Consider the following 22,210-nt stretch of genomic DNA (forward strand, 5'->3'; position numbering starts at 1 on the left):
CGTAGATTTCAATATCAATATATTATTCAATTGTATTCTCAAACGCTCTTTCTGTTACTGACGATTTCTGTTACTGTATAGTTACCCTCTTCCTCCTCGTCCTGGGGGTCCCACGCGAGATTTAGCGGTATCGAATGACGTTGCAATTTAAGAATGTCTTCTTCAATTTCAGCCTGTTCGGCGTCAAGAGCTGCTGGATCCATTATCGTAGTGCTGTAGGCTACTTCCTGTGCTGTGATGTGCGCACTGCAAAACAATTTCATTTCCAACAGGAGTTCAATATTCGAAAGGTTTTGAGTTTGTAAGCGAATTATGACACTTTATAAACTTCTACGCTCAGTACCTAACTGCAAATTGCACAATGCTCATGGTACAGTCCTTAAAACAGGGGTCGCCAACTCAAAACAGGTCGCGGGCCACTTTTCAAATTTCGTAGAGGCCGCGGGCCGCATGAATTCGATATCGATCTAAAATAGGCAACCACGTTCTAAAACTCTACGTCAGTACGACGCTGAGCTATTTTGAACTGTGAGCTGTGCACGATACGTGGAAACGCTTTTCAGCGACTAAGGAGTCGATATTGGGACTAGGGAGATCCGTTACTAGCTGACATACCATATCCACGTAAAGTTTGATCTTGTGGGAAAGCCCTAAGCCAGTGGTTCTCTAACTTTTTTAGACACGCCCCCCTTTATGACACTGAAAAATCGTCATATCACAAAATGCAACCAGGAAGCTAGCAATCCCAACGGCTAGTTTGATGGCATGGAAGGTTATGATTGATGATGAGAGAGCTCTATAAGATGAATTCCGGCCTATACACAGAGCAATAACGATGAATTAGAGGTAAATCGCGCGAAGCGCGAAAAAATTTTCAGTTGAGCGCAGCTCCGCCTCCCCTTCTGATGCTTTTGCGTTCCCCAGTTTGTAAACCACTGCCCTGAGCCGTTTTCTATGCGTCTTGGTCTTGGCGGTGTTTGGGCCATTGCAAGTCAAGGCAATATGCCCATTCATATCAGCTGATTCTCCCTCGATGGAATGCTGTTGCCATCACCAGAGCCGTTTCGGCTAGTGACGAATAGTGATGTTGGGCACAGGAGAATATCTTATTTTGAAACAACACAAAACAAGTTGAGACTGTAGTCAATTTTAGCATTTCAAATTGGTTTTCCTAGTTTTTTTCTGAAATCTCAAATCAGGTCGCGGGCCGCAGAATATGACTTGGCGGGCCGCATGCGGCCCGCGGGCCGCGTGTTGGAGACCCCTGCCTTAAAAGTATAATTGACCGAATCCCATTCACGATCATACATATATAACAGAGCAGGTAACAAGCTCTATAAAATTAAACGAGTTCATGGTGTTAGTCCAAGTATCGATTACTAACCTACGGATAGATACGCAACTCCCGCAAAACCCGTCGTTAAGCTCGAGCAAGCAGTTACAGTTATTGCTGAGCAATCTAAAAGCAGCAAAATTGGTATAGTGCTATAACTGACGACCAGAGCGCTGAACTTAAATGAAACTGGCTTTAATCGAAAACTAGTGTCGCACTCATTTCGATAATGCAAATCAAAATTTGGTCAGAGCAATGGAACCACCTCATAACAGCCCTCTAAGTCTGAAAATCGGCATTGTTTAGAACAATCGCTTGATGAAATTGACCATTGTTATGTTCATTGTGTCGTGACGCTGCCATTGTTGGAACAATGCAGATTTTCAGACTTCGCAGGCTGTTTAAGGTTGGTTCGTTGCCATGACAAGATTTTAATCTGTATTTTCGGAATCAGTGCGACACTAGCTTTCGATGAAGGCCAATTATATCAAATTTCAGCGCTCTGGTCGCCAGCTACAGCACTACGAATTACGCTACTTTTAGATTGCTCAGCAATACGAGATACTGCTTGCCACAGCGTGACCACCAGAAGTTGCATATCTATCCGTAGGTTAGTAATCTATAGTCTAAGTATCCTGAAATATATTGTATTGCTAACCAGTAACCATGCACTACATCAGTGATTCACAACCATATTGAACTGGGTGGACTGGTAAAACTTTAAAACAAATGTCATGCCCTTGTGATCGAAGACATTCTCTATACGAGACTCTAATGAAGTTTCTACAAGAAGTCCTGTTAAAAACCACCAACTTGATTTTGTTTGTCCGGATTCCTTCGAAAGGAAGGCGGTTTTGCAATTGAAGTGCCTATAAATTATCTGATGACGTATATGCATCTACATTGTTACGTCTTTACTGTGACGGTCAATCTTTTCTGTATCAAATGTAGGCCTAGTTCTAGTCTGATTACGTAATAACGTACAAAAAGTTTTCAATATATTTTTCATTTTTGAGATGATGAATAAAATTCATTCTTTCTCCTGGCTGTTTGCTAACCTCTATTATACTGACAAAAGTCGCTACAACTACAGGTGAATACTAACAAATTCGCCTGGATAACTGGTTGGTGGCCAGACTGGAATCGGTGGTTGTTTTCGACAACATGTTGTGCGTGACAGACGTATTTCTCGCGTGATTGGAAAATTTCATCCGTGTGACGGAAATATTTTTCGCTCTGATTCAATACTGAATTACTTATTAAACGACATAATGAGCTAAAATAGACCTGGTATACGCCAGACTAGGGCTACGCCGTGTATCCGCTGTTACGCAAATGCCAAGCTTGCTTGAGTTCATTTCAAAGCGCAAGCGCCTTATTCTGTATCTGGACTCTGGTATCACCTTGTGACGTCAGCATAATTCATTATTCGGCGTGATCAGATATAAATGCTCGCGTGACGTTGCGCGTGCCGTTGCCACCGATTCCACTCTGGGTTGGTGGTAGAAAATCTGAATATTGCTATCAAAAGTACGTTCATGATAAACATTTATTGAAACCGGAAGAACTTGTCGCGTGCCACTTATCAAGAGCTACGGGCACGACAAAGGAAATAAAACGGAGTTGAATTCAAAACCAAGTGAAGAATTACGACGCAATAATGCTGAATTTATAAATAACATCAATGGAGCTTAGCTTTACACATTCACATAAATAACTACTCTTCATTCTTCAATGATGTGCAGAGGCAACTTTCAAGGTCTTCGCACGACACTTGCACCATTTTGACGTAACCTACGTCCAACGTAAACCATGAAGCAAAAAGTTCCATAAATTTCTGAAGCAATTAATTGAAAATAATATTTCATTTCTCTATTAATTAATGGACAAGTGCCCAACTTCCTTGATTTTCTAATTTAGACGTAAAATTCTAATATATGTGACGATAGGAACGTTTCCACGAACCACGGTCCTATATATGTGATCGAATTCGAAGCACTTTCAACTGAGTGCCTGAGCGGCAAGCCGCAAGGCCTAACCCAAAATAACCACGAAAAGTCTCACCTGTGTTTGACAAAGCAAAAAGCACCGTAGTTGCTTTAATTGCGAAGCCCGTACAAGTTCGTAACAAACTCACTCAAATCGTATGATGCGAGAAGACGCCGAATTTTTGGTGCGACATGCAATCACACTCAATCAGCAACTACAGAGAGAGCTAAATTCAACGGCGAAACAATAACAACTGCTCAGCGCTCAGTGCTCATGCTCGATCGTCGATGCATCGTATTTTCGACGCGTGTGCCGTCAACCATGACTGGCGTCTAGACCTGGGCATTCTTTGGACCTGGGCAGAGATGAGAATGGATGAGGATTAGGTTTTGAAAAAACAGGATTTGTGAAATTTTGGCGGATTTGGATTGGATTTGGATTGGAGATTTTTTTCAGAACGGATTTAACGAAGTATATTGGTATAACGCCATTTTAATGATATCCAATAAGGAGTAAACCCGATAAGGCCTTCGTGAGTCGTATATTTTGTCGTGTGAACGTAGATAACAAAGTATAAATCGTACGATGTTTGGTGCATGTAATCTGTTGTGGTTATGATATATGTACGGATGTGATACAGCGTACATATACATTCATGATTATTAGCTGATTCGGAAGTCGATATACATCCATGGTTATTTCGATGATTCGGAAGTAGATAGACATTCATAAGTATTTCGCTGGTTGGGTGGAGATATATGGCATTTTTTGAACCGTACGTGATATTCAATAAAGTTACAAGTCGGGGAGACGGAAACAAAATATATTCGTCAGTGTGATCCATCGAATACGTGTGCAATAGACAGGCCTGGTGGTACGTCAGCCAACAAGGTCGTACGGCGTGGGTTACGCCGGTCGTCGAACGGAAGAAGAAACACGCAGCGAATTGTAAACGCAACCTTCTTGGAGTCAATAATACATTTGGAGTCAGATATACAATCATACAACTACAAACGTTCGCTCTGCGTTAAAGTGGTGACCCTCCGACGTTCAATTAATCAAGACGACCGGCCGGCCGAGCGACAGATAAATATTCGCCTTGCACAACGACGACAAAGAACATTCAGATATAATACGAAGAGACTATTGAACGAAACGTTCGCTCTGCGTTAAAGTGGTTGACCTTCCGACGTTCAATCAATCAAGACCGACCGGCCGACCGACCGAAGACAATCAATATAAAGATTCGCCTTGCACGACGGCGAGAAAGAGCAATACAGCAACGGACCACGGAAACGATAAATATAAAGATTCGCCTTACACAGCGGCAAGAAAGACCATTCAGAGAAAACTACGCCTCACACGACGGTGAGAAGGATTTATCTATTTTCTGGGAGATTGAAATGTCGTGTGGCGAATGGCGACAAACTTTATTCAAATCAGTTATTAATGTACTTATGGTTACAAGGTAATACTGAATCAAGTGAATCGTTGGATGTAAAAGAAAATTTTCCAATTCCCCCCTTGCATAAATTGGCATTTTTTCTAACTTTATAGTTAGAATCGGATTAGGATTGGACATGGACTTGAATATGAAAAAGTTATGGATTAAGATTTGGATTTGGATTCGAAGGTTCGGATTTGGATTGCATTAGGACATAGAATTTCCAAATCCGCTCGTCTCTGCTGGGTAGGGAGGTTGATTATAGGGATGGTAGTTGTAGCAGGGTTGGCAGGGCAATCCGACTCGAGTCATGATTTTCCGATGAATCGACTTGAATCTGGTCATTTTCTCGAAATACGGAAATGACTCAACTCGAGTCAATCTGTGTCATATGACACAGGCAGAGACACTGACAGAAGTCATATGACTCGAGACTCAGATGGCCAAAACCGACATTTGATTGTAATTTCGAAGAATAGTAAAAGGAACCACACTATCGGGATTTCGTCTATTGGTACTGGTACTTCAAAATGCGACCACAAACTGCTAAAAGTGAGGAAAATTAGTATATTATAAATGCGAACCCTTCGACCAATCAATCAATCAGGTTTATTAATATTTTCATCGTTTCAAAACATCACAAGACTGCGATGCAGTGAAAAGATAGGAAGGTGTCGAAACAACTTGGAGGGGCCTTTAAGATCAGACACCCACCTAAGCTTAGGCGAAGTAAAATAGGAGGCATTCACAGTGCACACTGGATGAAAAGTAATGCAGAGAATATAAGACGCAAGCGACAAAATAAGGTGGCATATGGCGGAGGGCGAGGTAGATGTTAGGTCGTGGTCCGGTGATCCTGAAGACTGGCTAGTAATATTATCGCTGGGTTATATTTTCATCTGAACAAGTCACGCACAATGTACAGTGCGATACAGTCCATCTTCAAGATTACCGGACCACGACTGACCTATCGATCTCGCTTCCCATGACATGCCGCCCTATTCTTGTCGCTTTCTTTTTCTATACTGTTTTCTTTACTTTCATTCAGTGTGCATGCCTCCTCTTTACATCGCCTAGGCCAAGGTGTGTGTCTTATTCCATCGACAAATCCAAGTCGCTTCGACATCTTCCTGTCTATTGTATCGCATTTTTGTGGTGTATTGAACTGATAAAATTGCTAATAAACCAATGATGATGATGATGATGATAAGACTCAATGCGATGTCATGAACAGATAGGAGGATGTCGAACGACACGCATCAGTAGCGATCCTTTACTCTAACATCCACCTCGGCCTAGAGTGCCCGCATATCTCACAGTTCTTTTCGATATAATATCGTCGGGGTATATTTTTCATCTGACCAAGTCACAAACAATGTACAATGCGATAAGACATAATGCGATGTCTCAAGCAGATAGGAGGATGTCGAACGACCCGCATCAGTAGCATGTCCACATTCAAGTCCAAATACAAGCAATTACTATACTAAATAAATACAGTCCATCCTCAAGATTACCGGACCCACATACTCATGCGTCGAATGCTACTGTGTCACGTGCTATTGTCCACCAGCAAGCTTCAACGGTGGTCCGCTAAACAGGATCTGACGGTCGAAAGCGAAAGACCATGTTTTCTATCTTCGGACACGTCACGTGATATGCTCGATTTCATTGGCTCCCAACCTTTTTCGACTCATCATCCCCCTTAGGAAGCTTGACACAAATTTTCGCACCCCACCCCATATTTTCAGAACCGAAAGAGGACTTTGCAGAAGGTGAATTGACTAAAAAGGACATTTTTCTCAACATGACTCCTGAAAGACCTGTCTTCACGTCCAGTCATTGGGAGTTTTCTTTTTTCTAATCATCTTCCGAGGCAGATCCAGATCAACTCGTTTCTCAGTTGATTCCGTGCCGATTAGATAAATATATAGCCATTCTAACATTTTATCTCCTTATCGACCCCCCACCCCCTTACCAATCTCCCACGTCGTTATTCTGGCCCCCTGTTTCTCAAAATCGCCTACGTTTGGAACCAGCGTACCAGAATGCGATACCTATAGTTGTACATAGTGCACACTTTTTGCTGAACCATATTTATTGTGATGAAATTGTCGTACATAGGCGACTATGCGACCCAAAATTGCGTACATGAATCACGTAACCAGATACGTAAATTATGTTGAACGATATTTTCGTGCTAAAATATTGTTCACTCCATATCTATGTCTCCTCAGCACTACGAAAATTCTGATTTTATGGAATGGAATTATTGTTGGTTCGTAGGTATGGAACAAGTTGCGCATAAAAATGGCAAGACATTGCAAACAATTTTGGAGTCATGCATGAAAATATTTACACGAGAGATGTAGGTCACATCAGTAAAAGCAGAGTTTGTCAAAAGTATTCCATCAGTACTCAAGTAGAAATAGAAGAAAAACTAGTCCAAAACCATAACCACTTCAGGTTGGGTATAAATTATTGAGAAAAGATGAAAACGCAAACTTCTGCAATCAATTTGGTGCAGGGCGTTTTGGGAGGAATGGCATTAGCGATGTAACGATTATTTTCACATCTACAAGTTTCAGGATAGTGTTTACTCTGCCATTTTCCTATCAAGCTTTTGCTTCACATAGCGAAATACTTTATGGCAGACATAACCGAATAACAGACCCCCGGCAACAGCCAAAATCACCACACCCGCAGTCCCGCAAGCAGTCGCAGTAGCTGCGATGATAACTGGGGAACCAGCCTTCATTGCAATACCTAAAACTGTCAGACCTACAACTGCACCCCCAGCTAAAAAGCAGTTCTTTTCGCAATCGCCTATGTCCTTACACAATCCTTTTTCATCATCCGCACTTAGTTCCGAGTCATCTTGCACTTTTTGCCGAAGTTCTTTGAAGATCCTGTCTGCAGCCTGTAGATGTGGATAAATGGGTAGAAAATAGTTGTATTTAGCAGATTCCCAGAATAGATGGTAGAAATTACGCCATCAATAACGCCGATTACCGTCATCTAATTATGCTTTCACATCGGACTCGAGTCGCAATTTCTAGTCGACTGAATTTGACTCGAGTCATTTTCATAAAAATGGGAAATGACTCGACTCGATTTGAGTCAATTGGTTTGACTCGAGTCATGACGTCCCTGGCGTTTGCAACCATATCCTATTTTGATAATATAATACATGGATAGGCTTTTCGCAAACAATACGTTCATATTGCAAATTTATTCCTCTCGAAGCTTTTCGACTGGCCTTTTTCAGGAGTGGCCGCCAGTAAATGAGGTTAACCAAGTTCGAAATCTAGAGAGAATTTTGTCGTTGTGCCGTAATAATGAGAAGTACACAGAGTCGCGAACGGCCGTAAACAACGCACGGTTACGGAACAACGCACACAAAACCAGCTGTAAAACTATAGATTACTAACCTACGGATAGATACGCAAGTACCGTCGTTACGCTCCGGGAAGCAGTTACACTTGTTGCTGAGCAATCTAAAAGCAGCATAATTGGTGGAGCAATGCTCAGCAATAAGTGTAACTGCTTGCCGGAGCGTAACGACGATACTTGCGTATCTATCCGTAGGTTAGTAATCTATAGTTTATAGTAAAACAGCCGAATGACAAAACAACACTAATGTGAGATTTCCATCGTGTAGAGATGTTCCTTCTGGCGACAGAGGATCGGCTTTTGCAGCTTTGTGATAGTCGATTCAAGGACCTTTAAATGAAAAAGAGAACTACCACGAGCAACTATGGAAACTGATTGTTATTGTAACGTTTTGCACACTCTGGGTGTTTCAAGAGGTGCTGTCCGATGGCAGAATTACATGTTGTTACGTGGTCATAATCACGCATGTCATCACCCTGCGGATTCATAATTTGCAGAGGGACGTGTTGACGAATTCTTTGTTGCAGGCGCAGAGATATGCGACCCACATACCGACTGTCGCTTCGGTACGTATATTGGTACATTACTTCGATCAATCGCAGGAAGCACATCCTCACGCGTTGCTGGTAGTAAAGATTTCGTACTAAATATGACACGGGGCTCCACTTCTGGAAAACAATGACTCACGGAGGACTTGATCTGTTTTTCAAACCTGTTTACAAGCTGTGCCTATCCAGGGGAGATGCAAATAAACTGGGCACCGTCTCGGTCCAAACGACTTATCTTTATGGAAATCTTGCATTTTACGTTCAATAGTTACTTTGTCAATATGTTACGAATATCCATTGACACGGAAAATAGATTTGATAGTATACATTTCAGAATCCAGCTAGTCATCACTGCAAATCACCAGGGCCCTGTGTACCAGGGTCCGTATTAAATTGACCTTACGTTTCATAGGGGAAAACGAATCACATGAAAGATACTGCTGACCACTGAATGTAGCCACTCGGGTCCATTTGGCTAACATTTTTGTGGGGTGTCATGGAAAGAGATTGTTGGATAGTGTCGATCGGCCATTGATGTACTATCGATATGTTGATGACACCTTGTCATGTTTAATAACGAAGCTCGATGTGATTTGTTTCTGGCCAAATTAAATGACCTTCACCCTTCTTTGAAGTTTACTGTTGAAAAAAAAACGGCAATTCGATGCCTTTTTTTGGATGTCTGTGTTGAGAAGAGGAACAATAATTTTGTTACATCTGTCTCACGTGAGCCTAAAGGCTGCTGCACACTGGCTCTCGCGACACGACAAAACGAGAGAATCGCGCCTGTCTGTGACAAAACCATGCACACCGCGTCGCCAGACTACGCAACAAAGCGTCGGCGAGCGGGCTACGCAACTCGCCGACAAAGTTGAAAAAATCCAACTTTGTCGCGAGTTGCGGGCTCAGCCGCCGTAGAAAATAAGCACGCGCTCTTATTTCGACGGTGCTGTTGCAATCTTTTCTAATCGTTCAACTTCCTAATTTAACATACTCGTGTACCAGATGCGTAATTTATCTTGGGATTGACTCAGGGCGCTGTATGATATCCAACAAGCCCAGAAAAAGAATGATTCAACCTCAAGTTGATAACTTGAAGATGGATGAACGAAATGAACATATATTTGATAATTAAATTACGATATGTTCACAATACAAGATGAATAACAGAGAACATGACCGCTAGCCCGCCAATACCACTGACATGCTTGACATTACGAAAGTACCGGTAGGCCAAGAAGAGTAGGCCTATGTATTATAAAGATATCTGATTGATGGAGTATGTTAGGGCGTATCCACGATTAGACACCTTGTTGTTTATATTCTTTGTATCTTCGGTACTGTATATTGGGCATCTGCGTCTTGAGTTGAAATGATAAACTGAGTTTTCGAATTTGAGAATATCTTAGCAAAATGCTGTCAGTACACATAGAAAACACATATGTGTAGGAAGTATCTTGATGTGTTCTTCAAAAGTAATAACCAAGAACCTATACTGTTACGAAATCATTAAGCTGGTTCAGAACAGATAGGCCTACGTTACGAGTGTACGACTCGGTGTCCCAGTGTGCAGCAGAACGCAACTACCGCGATCGTGAGCGCGACACGATCGGGGAATTACCTGTTTTAGTCGTGTCGCTAAGCCAGTGTGCAGCAGCAGCCAGTACTTTTGTACTTGTCATTATTACGGCACAACGATAAAATTATTTCTATATTTCGAACTTGGTTAACCTCATTTACTGACGGTCACTCCCGAAGAGGGCCAGTCGAAAAGCTTCGAGTGGAATAAATTTGCAATATGAACGTATTGTTTTCTGCAAAATCCATGGATATTAACTCTAGGCCTACTCACTACATATATCCCAAGCGATATATGCACCCGCAGCCGATATACCTTCTGTTCCTGCTCTATTACTTGCTTCTCTAGTTCTTTGATCCTCTCTTGATCTTGTGGGCGACCATCTTTGATAATGTTCGCTTGATGTTCTACTTTTGCCTTCAACTCCGTGATCACATTGTCACGTTCCGCTATCATCTTTTTATCAACAGTCGCTTGTTTTTTGAGCACTTCTATTTCTTCTTTCTGTTGCAATATTTTTAGATCTTGATGAAGAAACTTTGCATCATGCTCCGCCAGTTTGTTCATCACTTCCGTCATGGTCATTACACCTCCATCATTTCTGTCGCTGACTGGAGCAGTAGTGGACACCATTGAAATATCTTGTTCATTTCCATCTTGCATGTTGACTTTTTACGTAGGTCTACGTGTACGCCTAATATTTCACATCTACACCTTTGAGAACAATTCGAAATTACGATAATCATCCAACCATAATATCAGTACGAATTTGATGGACCCCACCGTGCTTCACAGTGGTATGTCGTCCTGACGTTACGCGACGAGGTGTTACTATAAGCCACAAAAATTTTCGTATACAGTCAACTTTGCTTAATTCACAGTTTCTTATTCGCTCAGTTTTGGCAAACCAAAGATGAGGAACAACTTTGTCCGAATTAAGCGGAAAATAAATTGGGCGCTTCATTGTCATGCACAAAGGCATATAATGAATTCAAAATACGATATTCTGCATGATAAATGAATTGCAACTGTGTTGTACGGTACTGCAGTAATTGGCACCGATCGCATAGAAGGATCAATATAGTTACATGCCCCCAGGATAGTTTTAGTAGGCTACTGTACAGTGTACACCAGTGGTTCTCAAACTGAGGGGCATGGCCCCCTTGGGGGTCGTGGAAGCAGCTGAATGGGGGCGCGAAGCCGCGGTCAACTGAATTCTTTTCGCGCCCCACGCGATTTATCTTCGTTTCTTAGTTATTGCTCTGAGTGTAGTCCTAATCCTCTCATCAAAAGCCATAACCTCTCATCAAACTAACCGTTGGGGTTGCTAGCATTTTGTGTGCTCTTTTTAATATTTTTTGATATCGCGACAAGTGCGGCGCGAACATAAAGGGGAGCGTGACTTGAAAAGTTTGAGAACCGCTGGTGCACACTGTACAATGTACCTGTATGGTACTATATTTCGATATCAAGCCACAAAACCAGGGCTGTCCATTGTCCAACCTACGACCGTACAGCCAAAATTATATGGTGCAGGTTTGTTTGTAATCTATAAGGAAGTACCGTGTGTATATATATTTTATTCTGACTGTACTGCATAACGGTGCACTGCATAAACCAGTGGTTCTCAACCTTATTGTCTTTGCGGACCCCCACAAACTTTTAGTTTTAGTGCACTGCACACGAAATTTGATTAATTCCAATCACTAGAAGAAGCGAAGTTATTGCAGTAGAAAAATTTGGTTTCGAATAAAATATTATTTACGGTGACAAACTCTTTAACTATTCATTATAAAATCATGGAATTGGATATTTTTCCACTGCAATAACTTTGCTTTTAGTGGTTGGAATTGAACCAAATTTGGTTTCCATCACCTCTACTGACAGCCTACCAATTTATGGCGCCGAGTAAAATAATTTGAAATTTGATTTTTTCAATTTTTTATGAGAAATTCAAAACTTTCTACTTTCACATCTAATCTAAATAAAAACGACAAAATCACATATAATCAGTTTTTTTCTTCACAAATAGGCCCATTTATACCGGCAATGTCTTTTAGTAGTCGACGAGGGGTCTTCCTTTTCCTCCCTTTCTTGAATTGTCGAGTTCACCGAGGGCCGAGTTCACTGGTAATCCCCCTGGCCCTAACGAGTGTCAGCCGAAAATATTCGGCTTCATTTCAATATGAATTTTCTATTCAATTATATATGTCGAGCGCACAATTATGGACAAATGTACGTACAATCGTACATGCAGGCTATACTGGATTTTGGTGCTTTATTAGTTTTGATAAAATTCACTGAATAACTGCACAAATTTCTGTGACTCTGCGCTCTGTTCTGATGTGCGCCTACCCTGTATAATTATATTGCCAAGTATTGGCTGGCTTCGACGCTACTAATTTTCAGCGAAAACCTGAGACCGCGGTTATAACGTACTTAAAGTGCACTTCGAGGCTATCTAGACTACTTCATTTTGTAGAATCACTACAACTTATTCCATTACTATATCCCTTCCCTGCATCACGATGAGATAAGAGCTGCTTCCGAACATGTGCTCCGCTTGGCGATCATTTTATGGATGTAATCGATAAACCGCGGCAAATCCCTCTGGCGTGATTGGCGAATAGGCGCCAGAGCTACCAGGGGCTTTCCCTAGTAACGAAAACCCGATAAAGCAGTGCTCTTCAACCGGGGTTGTCGTACACCCTAGGGCAGGGGTGGGCAAACTTTTGAGCTCGCGGGCCGCATTCAACATCTGAATCCATTCGCGGGCCGCACTATATAAAATTGGGATTGTAAACCAAAACGCAATATTGATATTTGATTATATAGTGAGGACATGGAGATAATATATGTGCATATTTAAAACAAACCAAGCATTGCTTTGATGATATCGCACACGCGTCAGAAACATATATATATGCAGTACTATATTGGCGAGATTTCATAGGCTGGCGAACCTCAATCACCAATTTGTCAAAACTATTGAGATGAAAGTCGGTTGGCCCGATTCTGAGAACAGGATTGAAATTTAAATCTGTGAGCAGCGATTTGTTCGCAGATTTACAAATTCCACTTTTGGTGCAGTTCCAGGACACACTGCGGACAGCATCATAACCATATTAGCTTCAAACACGCTTCTACTATGTGTAGATAAAATATAAATACATCAATTCTACGCATACAGACAACGAATCTACCTAAGACACGCCCGTATCGTTTTTTATAGACACATCACTGAAATAATTAAAAAGGGAGTGGCCAATCTGAAATCCCACTCGTGATCCAAATTATGCCAATCTCGTTGCAGCTATCCCGCTATGATATTAGGTATTTACCTTCGATCAGTGGTTCTCAAACTTTCTGAGACACGCCCCCTCCCCCTTATGAAGGTGGAAGATTTCGCGCCCCCTTATCGTCATATCACAAAACGCAACCAGGATGCTAGCAAACCTAACGGGTAGTTTGATGGCATGGAAGGTTACGACTGTGAATGAGAGGTTTTAAAATATGTAATTCAGACTAAATACAGAGCAGCATAACTATCAATTGGATATAAATCGCGCATGGCGCAAAAATTTTTTTCAGTTGAACTCAGTATCGCGCCCCCTTCAGGTGCTTTCACGCCCCTGAAGAGGCACGCGCCCACCAGTTTCAGAACCACTGTTTTAGAATTATCATGGTAAAATATACTAAAAAAAGTTAATCAAAGTCTCTGCATTAATTCGATTTTTAATACGCAATTTATCAATATTTTTAAAAAGTTTCTTTAGACTCTCGCGGGCCGCACAAAACGGTGTGGAGGGCCGCATGCGGCCCGCGGGCCGTAGTTTGCCCACCCCTGCCCTAGGGTGTACCAGAATTTGCAAAGGGTGTACCACTCGGATGGGGTGTACAGGGGTGTACCAGATCCGAATTACAATGAGCTATCACAAAGGCAGGTTTATGGGTCCGTACAGGTTGACGCACAGGTTAATGAGCAATATGGTACGATGTTATCTCAAAGGTAATACTATACACCGCTTGATTGTGATGTCATAAGCAAATATTTCTCCTATTCATTTAGCCGTCGGCAATAGACCAATGGTTCCGTTTGGTGTTGGAAAGTATGCAGTTAACAAACATGTGTTCAGCTATAGTCATTTGTCTTTTAGTGATTTTTGAGGAAACCGCCGGGATAGCTCAGACTTCTTGAATCGGTACTTCCTACCCGACGTTAATAAATACCGCAATGCACATCAATAAAATGACGTAGCCAGCCAGGGTCGAAACAACTTCCATGTTGAAATCGAAACCATCTTGTTTTAAAATGCCGATTTTATGTCCAATATTTCGCCATACATTTGTAATATAGTATTTTTTTATCAGTGATGCCAATTAGCGACAATAGACTGTGTATAGCGGCATACGATCGGAGGTTACTGACATCTCTTCCAGGCCATGTGCTACTATCGACTGTGTGTGGTGTGAGGCAGGCCTGATACGCAGTAGGCTGGTGCGCCTGCTATCATCGCTGATCTGAATTACCGCTTCTGCAGCAGTAGCTTTACCTACTCTCTCCACAATACTGTTACATTTAGGTTGATTATCGTTCGTAATGTCATGCTGTTTTGGGGCTGACACGAAATAAATTCCAATTTGCGTGGCGGGCGGCCTAACTGGCTGCGAATAGACTCTGTGACCACATACTATTTTATTCAAATCCAATTTTTTGACGGCAATAACTCCGCTTCTACTGGTTGGAATTGAGCCAAATTTGAAGAACATCATTTTTATAGACAACCTAATACTTTCATGTGGTGAACAGAAAAATTTCACATTTTTCGTTATCTATTTTTATATAATAAATAGAAACTTTCTTCTCCCGTAGCCATGCGGCTACTGGTTGGAATTGAACCAAATTTGGTGTGTAGGCTTAAGTTAGGTAACCTAACAATTTTATCAAGTAGCCAGTACGATTTGAGGAAAAAATTCATTTTTGAAGACCCCTAATGAACTGGGGTGTACGAGTTTTGAGCAAACGTTAAAAGGGTGTACCACGTCGAAAAAGGTTGAAGAGCACTGCGATAAAGTATAGAAAGATAAAGCCGAGAATAGCCGCTTCGTAAACGCGTCCGTTTCTTTCTCTCCTTTTTCTCTTCTCAGAAGGATGCGTGCGAGAGAGAAGAGGAACAAGGAAATAATGAGGAGCAGAAAGACAAAACTGCGACAAATCGCATTAATGCGTTTTTCCATCCGTCAAGCGCAATGTCCAGTATGTCGTTGACGGTCACGCTCAGTCACACCACAGTCATATATGAGTAGGCTATACATGAGTATTTTCAATAATATCGCGAACCGAAAAGGGTGGTTGAAAGATTTTACTGGAAGCATAGTTTATCCATAAATTTGACTGGCATTGACGTTTTTCGATACGTGGTGGTTTCCATAATTGATCTTAGTCAAAGTTGCAAATTGTGCACACTATCGGAAGTTTCATCAGTTTCTGTTTTCATTAGCTTGTTTCATTAGCTTCATTAGCTCTTCATTGTACAATTATGCATTTATTAGTGAGTTTTATACTCAAATAAATGATTAAGCTGTAAATAAAGCAACGAAAGACTTAAAGGTCAACTGCATCTTCATGACAACTTTGCGGAATCATGTTCAGAATTTTTTTTCATAACGAAATTACCGACTTTCCGTGTTTCAACTCAATCGGAAATTGCCGTAATTTTGACTGAAAGTTCCAATATTGGCATGTTTACAGAAAAAGCAGAATGTGCATTGTGACGTCAAGTGAATGACACATATTATCAACACCGGTCACAGCGGCTGTTTGTGTTCTCGCAGTTTTTATTCTAGTCAGTAATGGCCGAGGTTTCCATTGTAACGGATTTGCCAAGTGATATTGAGACTGAGTCTGAGTACTCCGATGTCGAATGTGAGTATCGTTTTTGCACGTACTTACAAAATTACCGTTAAAATGCCGGATTGGTTCAGGTGTTGATGCGCTCGATCCCACGTCAGTGGAACCCCTTGCAGCTTTATAATAATGATTAGTCATGAACAGCCTAGCTTGCTCAGCGCGAGCCGCTCGTCGAGACTAAATGAAATACAGTTGTATATATAGTATGTAGTGTAATAGCTCGTTTCAGTCATGCATCTTGATAAGTTTGTGCTGTAAGGGGGTTCCGAGAGTTACTGACAGAAATAAAGTGTATCACAGAATTGCCAGGATTCAATGCAGTGTGTCTGGACGTGGACGTATTGGAGATGTCCTACTATGGATATCAACAGGAATATGGCCGCAGAATAATAACATCGAGTTCGATGTATGAATGGGATGAGTCTCTGATCCGGTTGCCAAATACTTTTCTCGCACTAATGCATTTGTTTTCACTTTTCAGAAATTGTGTTCGCTGGGTATGGGGATTCTGTGGCAAAAACCAGCGGAAAATCCTGCCTGCATGCGTTGTTACTGCTGTCCGAACAAAATTTACGTCAAATTCTTACAAAGGATTCAAGTTCAGTAACGCCACATTGTGAATGTACAGTTGTATTCCAAATAATAAACGCATGTAACTAATCGACCAAAATGACTACCGTGTCGGGTGTCAGGCAGAAAAGCAGATCGGGTTTTATGTCGGGCAATAGCTTCCTCTCTGCTAATTTTAATTACGCTGCTAGTCAGAGGAGGTGGAGCGGTCTCAGCACAATCGCTCAACTCAACAGTTTCTGGTCCAGTTCTGATGAGTGCTTGAACTTCTTCGACAAGCTCATTGTAGAAATCTAGAACAGGCATAACAATATGAAGAAATCTTATGCTGCAGTCAGATCAGCGCCAGTTACCAAATGTTGAATTTTCAAGTATCTTGTGGGCCGTACATTCCCCATTTTTGTACTTCCGGTATTTGACCACGGTGCTCCTTCTTTCGACATTTTCTGAGTTTCCGAGCAATTTTCATTGAAATGCAGCATTGCCAACTGCATCCTACAAAATATGCATAATTGATGAGGCTATTAATTATGCCAAAATCTGATATAGGTTAGCTTTGAATAGCCAAGACACTGCACGGTACCTACCAGGCTTTTATGACTGAAATATGGTTGTAGTGATATAACTTTGGGCAGAAATGATTGAGGGCATTGAATGATTCACTTCCAGCAGTGTTTCCATTCGGCGATAGATGGCGGATGTCATTTTCCATTCGCGTGGAGTAGAGAACATAGCAAATCCTTTCATATGCCAATGAATCTGAAAAAATATGCATAATTGATGAGGCTATTAATTATGCCAAAATCTGATATAGGTTAGCTTTGAATAGCCAAGACACTGCACGGTACCTACCAGGCTTTTATGACTGAAATATGGTTGTAGTGATATAACTTTGGGCAGAAATGATTGAGGGCATTGAATGATTCACTTCCAGCAGTGTTTCCATTCGGCGATAGATGGCGGATGTCATTTTCCATTCGCGTGGAGTAGAGAACATAGCAAATCCTTTCATATGCCAATGAATCTGAAAATGGATTGCCATAATGGTAAACAACAGAATCAAAGATGCTATTCATTGTAACTTAAATTTAGGCCTATATCTATCATGTATATATGCTGAATGAAGCAGTTTGTTTCTTTTTGATACAGTCAAGTAGGCTTTAAAGGATGTAACGCCATCTACACTACCCGTAAATCAAAATCTGGAGTATGAGCAGTTAGTGCAGTCTTGCTTGATTCTCAGTGTGCTACCTAAATCAGACTCTTGCACGTTCGACTCTGATTGACACATTGGACAATGTTGAAAAATGCTCACCAGATTATTTCTGTCCACAATCACAAACTGGGTCTTGCTATTCTCCAGACATTCCTCTGAATCTGAATGCCTGCAAATCATTATCTTGGTGAAGACTTGGTACAAATATGATTACACTGTTCAAGTACTCACTCTGACTCGCCATCTAACTCTGTGGGGTGGAAGCTATCGTCACTTGACAGGAATTGGATATCACTTTCACAGTCTTCATAATCCTCTCCGGCAATAGGGTTTGGACATCGATGAAAAGACACTTTGGGTACGGAATATTGCGTATTTCAGCAACCATACGCGACACAAGATGTACCTCCGTGCCTCATCTTCTTCATACCTTCCATATTCTCAATCTAATTCAGTATCAAAATCAATCCCAACACGAATAACTATCTGTTTACCACACTGAGCTATACCAGGACTTTTGCCGTGTCATTCACATGACGTCATTTCATAGCTGAATGATTTCATATCCGTTTTTCCGCTTTTCGATTTATAATTTAAATTACTTGAAAACTATCATGTAATTTCAATTATTATTATTTTATTCATATTCCTAACCACATAACGTACGAAATAAGGCAAAGTCATTTTTTAGATGCAGTTGACCTTTAACCGAAACTTGCACTTGTCACTACCTTCAACTCCGGTGAGTTGACACCAATGTCTTTGTCAGCATGAACACAAGTCATGCGTGACGGTATGATGGTCGTTGCAATTTTTTTCCTCGTGTGCGTCATTGAGAATCCTCTGCGCGGGATTCGCACCATCAACATGCGGTGACTCAGGTGTCGGCACGGGTGATAAAGTTTCCGTACCATGCTGCTTTTCAGTATATCGACAGAATGGCTGTACTTTACGAAGGTACTTTCTGTTTCGCAAAGTCAATCTCCCGGACCCATCAATCTTAACAAGATACTGGTCATTGCCGTTACACTGAACAATCATACCGGTCTTGTCCCATCGAAGAGGGAAACGTCCATGTTGATTTTGTACACGACATATGTCCCCCACTTCAAGGGGTGCCAGATTATGAGTGCGTGGTCGCAAAGATTCGAGCTGCTTAGCGAACCTGGTACGTAACGTACGTTCTCTTGTTTGCCATAGCTTTGTCCACATCGGTCTTACGATATGACTGAACCAACTTTCTTGAATGGCAGAGCGTCTTTCAAAGGTCTTCCAAAAACGATTTCAGCTGGAGACAGAGGCCATTGTCTGGATCAGGACAGTTTCTGAACTGTAACACGTACGGCTCGTACAAATGAGTCGGTTCGGAGCTCACAATCCTGTGATATATTTCCAGTGATAAGTCGTTTAATTGACTTGACCGCAATTTCAGCCCAGCCATTTGACCGAGCATTGTATGCTGAAGACAGTCTGTGCCGAACACCCCATCGACGTAGGAAATCTTGCGTACTATGAGCGGTGAATTCAGGTCCGCCATCGCTGTTCAGTTCTTCTACAACGCCGAATGTCATGAAGTAGTTCCGTAAAGCATCTTGCAGTCCAAGTGCACCAGAGGTTTGAGTGCCAGGCTTGATATGAAAGATTTCAGGCCAATTGCTGAAACGATCGATGGCTACGAGATACAGGTGACCTGTAACCAGAGGTGGTCAGTAACGAAGTACTGCTACTTTTTCGAAGTACTCAAGTAGTTTCCTCTACTTCTGGTACTTACTAAAGTAGATCTGATTTTCGCTACTTCTACTTCTTAATATTTTGTGATCTACTTACTTACTTTTCGCTATTTTCAGTTTGTCAAGTAGAAGTAGTTCAATCTTCCAATCAGGAAGATAGCCTGAGGAATTTCGGAACTGTTTTCACGGATTATTAACATTTAATTTTCATAAAAGTTTAGTAAAGCACAGAATTTTCGTCGCGCTTCGCGCGCAGTGGATACGGGGTAGCCAGTATGATTTCACGAAAGTATCGGTGAATATAATTTAGGTGGCGGGTTGGCGTGGTTCCGTTCATAACACATTGTCGCCCTTCACCCATATGAAATAATTCATCACAGTATATATGGATCATCATAACGTTTGAAACTGATGTTTTGCAATCTAGCATTTTCTTGTCATATCGTAATCTAGCATATATATGTCTATGACATGTCCTAATCCGGAAGAGCGGACTTTGACTTTTTTTTAGTTTTAGAGCTGTTTTAGCATATCACCTTTGAAACTTTCTGGACTAAAAACATGAAATACATATTCTGCTTTTAGAAGTAGTATTTATATTTCACTTTCAATTCCCAGTATTTGAGTTATAATTAATATCAGTTCTTTTGTCCGAATAACATACATGTTGAAGTATAAAAGCAAGTGCAGTAATGCCTTTAATTTATGGAAATAAAGCTACACAATATGGCATTTTTACGGTCCACCTTATTTTTTATTAACGTTTACTAATCGCGCATAGTGTTTACACCGTATCCTATACAACTTCTCCATATTGCTCTTCGACTAAACTACGGGCCTTATAGGGGGATGGCGCCATACCATGCTATTTTCCATGACGCGTTGTTCGAGAAAACAGAGGATTAGTATCGCATTTCCTTATCAATACTATCATTTTCAGCCCATGAAAAGTCGAAAATTGGATACCTGCTGGTATGCATCAATATGAATCAAGCTCGTCACCTATCACATAGCTCAATTTGCACCTTTTTATAATCCATCCAATCAGGATCGTTTTCACAACTACTTACTTACTTGAGTACTTTTAAAGTCAGTCAATTCTACTTCTACTTCAAGTAGTTTTAGGTTGCTCATGAAAGAATTACTTCTACTTGTACTTGAGTAGATTTTTTTCGTCGCTACTTCTACTTCTACTTGAGTAGCTTTCTTGACTACTTTGACCACCTCTGCCTGTAACAGTGCAATAATCTGCGGCAATAGCCTGAAAGGGGTATATCGGTACGCAAGGATCACAAGGGGGCAAATTCAGCTTGCTCGGTGCGGACCTGCTACATGCATCACATTGTGCCCGCGTTCTTGCAATGCAAGCCGACATACCGGGCCAAAAAACAGTAGCTTGAGCTCTCTGTGACATGGCATTGATACCTTGGTGAGCAGAATGAAGGGTGTCACATATTGGTTTCCTCAGAATTGAAGGTATCACAACTCGATCATCATACATGACGACATCATCAATAATAGAAAGCTTACCACGATAGCGCCAATATGCTTGGACCTGAAACGGCAACTGATCCGATCCACGTGAGAATCCTGAGACGATGTATTCCTTCAGCTTACTGAGAGTATCATCGCATAGGGTAGCTTTTCGCACATCCTCCCATGAAATGACTTTAATGGCGTTCCGGGATGCCCTTGTAGCTGCAATAATAGACGTCTCTAGTCGGTTGTTTTCATCGTGACCTGCCGCCACACAATCGACTGGGTCCAGGGAGGACCAGTGAGTCGTGTCCAGTGATGCGGGGTGCCTCGAGAACGCATCCGATGCCGGTATGGATTTACCTGGAACATGAAAAAATACGAAAGCGCCAGGACATTGTACGCTGCTTCAGGCGGAATATTCTAGTGTTTGTGTTATCGTCCAACGATTTGTCCCCGAAGATTTTGATCAGCGGTTTGTGATCGGTACCGATTACAAGGTCATCACAGCCAAGGGTAAAGAACTTGGTATCCTCCAGTGACCAAGCCACAGCAAGGGCTTCACCTTCAATCGGAGCGTATCGTCTTTCTGAATCACGTAAGAATCGCGAACCTGCCAGAGTAATTTTCCAGCCATTGGGACCGCAATCAGGCGTCGCAGATTCGCACTCGCAGTATTTTTGACGCAGCCAGTACCCAATGCCCGTTTTCGACCAGTCGGGATTCAAGCAAGTCTTTCGCTTCGGGTCAGAAATACGCACCCCATTTTGGATTGCTCGAATAATATCAGATTTTCACTCTGCAAACGCCTCATCGAGTTCATTGGTCCACGTGAACGAAGATTTCGGGCTAAGTAAGCTCTTGAATGGTGCGATCATGTCGGTAAGTTTGCCATAATGGGAGACTTGGTTCACAAGTCCAAACCACGACCGTATGTCTGACAGCTTCTGTGGCCTTGGGAAACAGGCGATGGATTCCAAATATTTTGGAAGTGGACGTACGTCGTCAGCCGTAATCTCGA

At 41.7% G+C, this 22,210-nt stretch overlaps 3 protein-coding genes and 3 long non-coding RNA genes across 7 annotated transcripts in view; 2 read left to right on the forward strand and 4 right to left on the reverse strand.

Annotated features, from left to right (window-relative positions):
- LOC145447814 (snRNA-activating protein complex subunit 4-like) overlaps nucleotides 1-3,591 on the reverse strand; it is a 49,167-nt gene extending 45,576 nt beyond the window's left edge. The window contains exons 1-2 of one of the 2 annotated variants that reach the window (XM_080326091.1): nucleotides 3,398-3,591; nucleotides 86-227 (exon numbers count right to left, since the gene is read on the reverse strand). In XM_080326091.1, the coding sequence (XP_080182217.1) occupies nucleotides 86-203 (118 nt within the window). In that variant the 5' untranslated portion in view covers nucleotides 204-227; nucleotides 3,398-3,591. Of the gene's footprint in view, nucleotides 1-85; nucleotides 247-3,397 lie in introns of both variants that reach the window. The other variant, XM_080326090.1, reaches the window with a different exon arrangement.
- Nucleotides 1-22,210, forward strand: part of LOC145447848 (uncharacterized) — a 272,584-nt gene that overhangs the window by 24,220 nt on the left and 226,154 nt on the right. The gene's annotated exons all lie outside the window — the stretch shown is intronic.
- LOC145447824 (uncharacterized) lies at nucleotides 6,838-11,028 on the reverse strand. The gene is made up of 2 exons (XM_080326100.1): nucleotides 10,602-11,028; nucleotides 6,838-7,686 (listed from the first exon to the last, which is right to left on the reverse strand). Exons 1-2 carry the CDS (start codon nucleotides 10,947-10,949, stop codon nucleotides 7,363-7,365), a joined length of 672 nt encoding a protein of 223 aa, XP_080182226.1. The 5' UTR covers nucleotides 10,950-11,028; the 3' UTR covers nucleotides 6,838-7,362.
- On the forward strand, nucleotides 15,825-16,857 carry LOC145448787 (uncharacterized). The gene is made up of 2 exons (XR_013918023.1): nucleotides 15,825-16,212; nucleotides 16,272-16,857. It is a non-coding gene; the product is annotated as an uncharacterized LOC145448787 (long non-coding RNA).
- LOC145448786 (uncharacterized) lies at nucleotides 16,810-17,534 on the reverse strand. The gene is made up of 3 exons (XM_080327239.1): nucleotides 17,355-17,534; nucleotides 17,121-17,262; nucleotides 16,810-17,060 (listed from the first exon to the last, which is right to left on the reverse strand). Exons 1-3 carry the CDS (start codon nucleotides 17,477-17,479, stop codon nucleotides 16,992-16,994), a joined length of 336 nt encoding a protein of 111 aa, XP_080183365.1. The 5' UTR covers nucleotides 17,480-17,534; the 3' UTR covers nucleotides 16,810-16,991.
- LOC145448788 (uncharacterized) lies at nucleotides 17,597-18,687 on the reverse strand. The gene is made up of 3 exons (XR_013918024.1): nucleotides 18,215-18,687; nucleotides 18,083-18,152; nucleotides 17,597-17,791 (listed from the first exon to the last, which is right to left on the reverse strand). It is a non-coding gene; the product is annotated as an uncharacterized LOC145448788 (long non-coding RNA).

Source organism: Botryllus schlosseri, chromosome 10 (genome assembly GCF_051294905.1).
Source record: "Botryllus schlosseri isolate E-star chromosome 10, Bs_hap1, whole genome shotgun sequence".
NCBI lineage: Eukaryota > Metazoa > Chordata > Ascidiacea > Stolidobranchia > Styelidae > Botryllus > Botryllus schlosseri.

Coding starts and splice junctions, on each gene's coding strand:
- LOC145447824 (XM_080326100.1), bottom strand. CDS start 10,949: ATGCAAGATGGAAATGAACAAGATATTTCAATGGTGTCCACTACTGCT. Junction 7,687..10,601: donor TAATAGAGCAGGAACAGAAG/GTATATCGGCTG, acceptor CCACATCTACAG/GCTGCAGACAGGATCTTCAA.
- LOC145448786 (XM_080327239.1), bottom strand. CDS start 17,479: ATGGAAAATGACATCCGCCATCTATCGCCGAATGGAAACACTGCTGGA. Junction 17,263..17,354: donor ATTTCAGTCATAAAAGCCTG/GTAGGTACCGTG, acceptor CATATTTTGTAG/GATGCAGTTGGCAATGCTGC. Junction 17,061..17,120: donor ACTTGAAAATTCAACATTTG/GTAACTGGCGCT, acceptor TGCCTGTTCTAG/ATTTCTACAATGAGCTTGTC.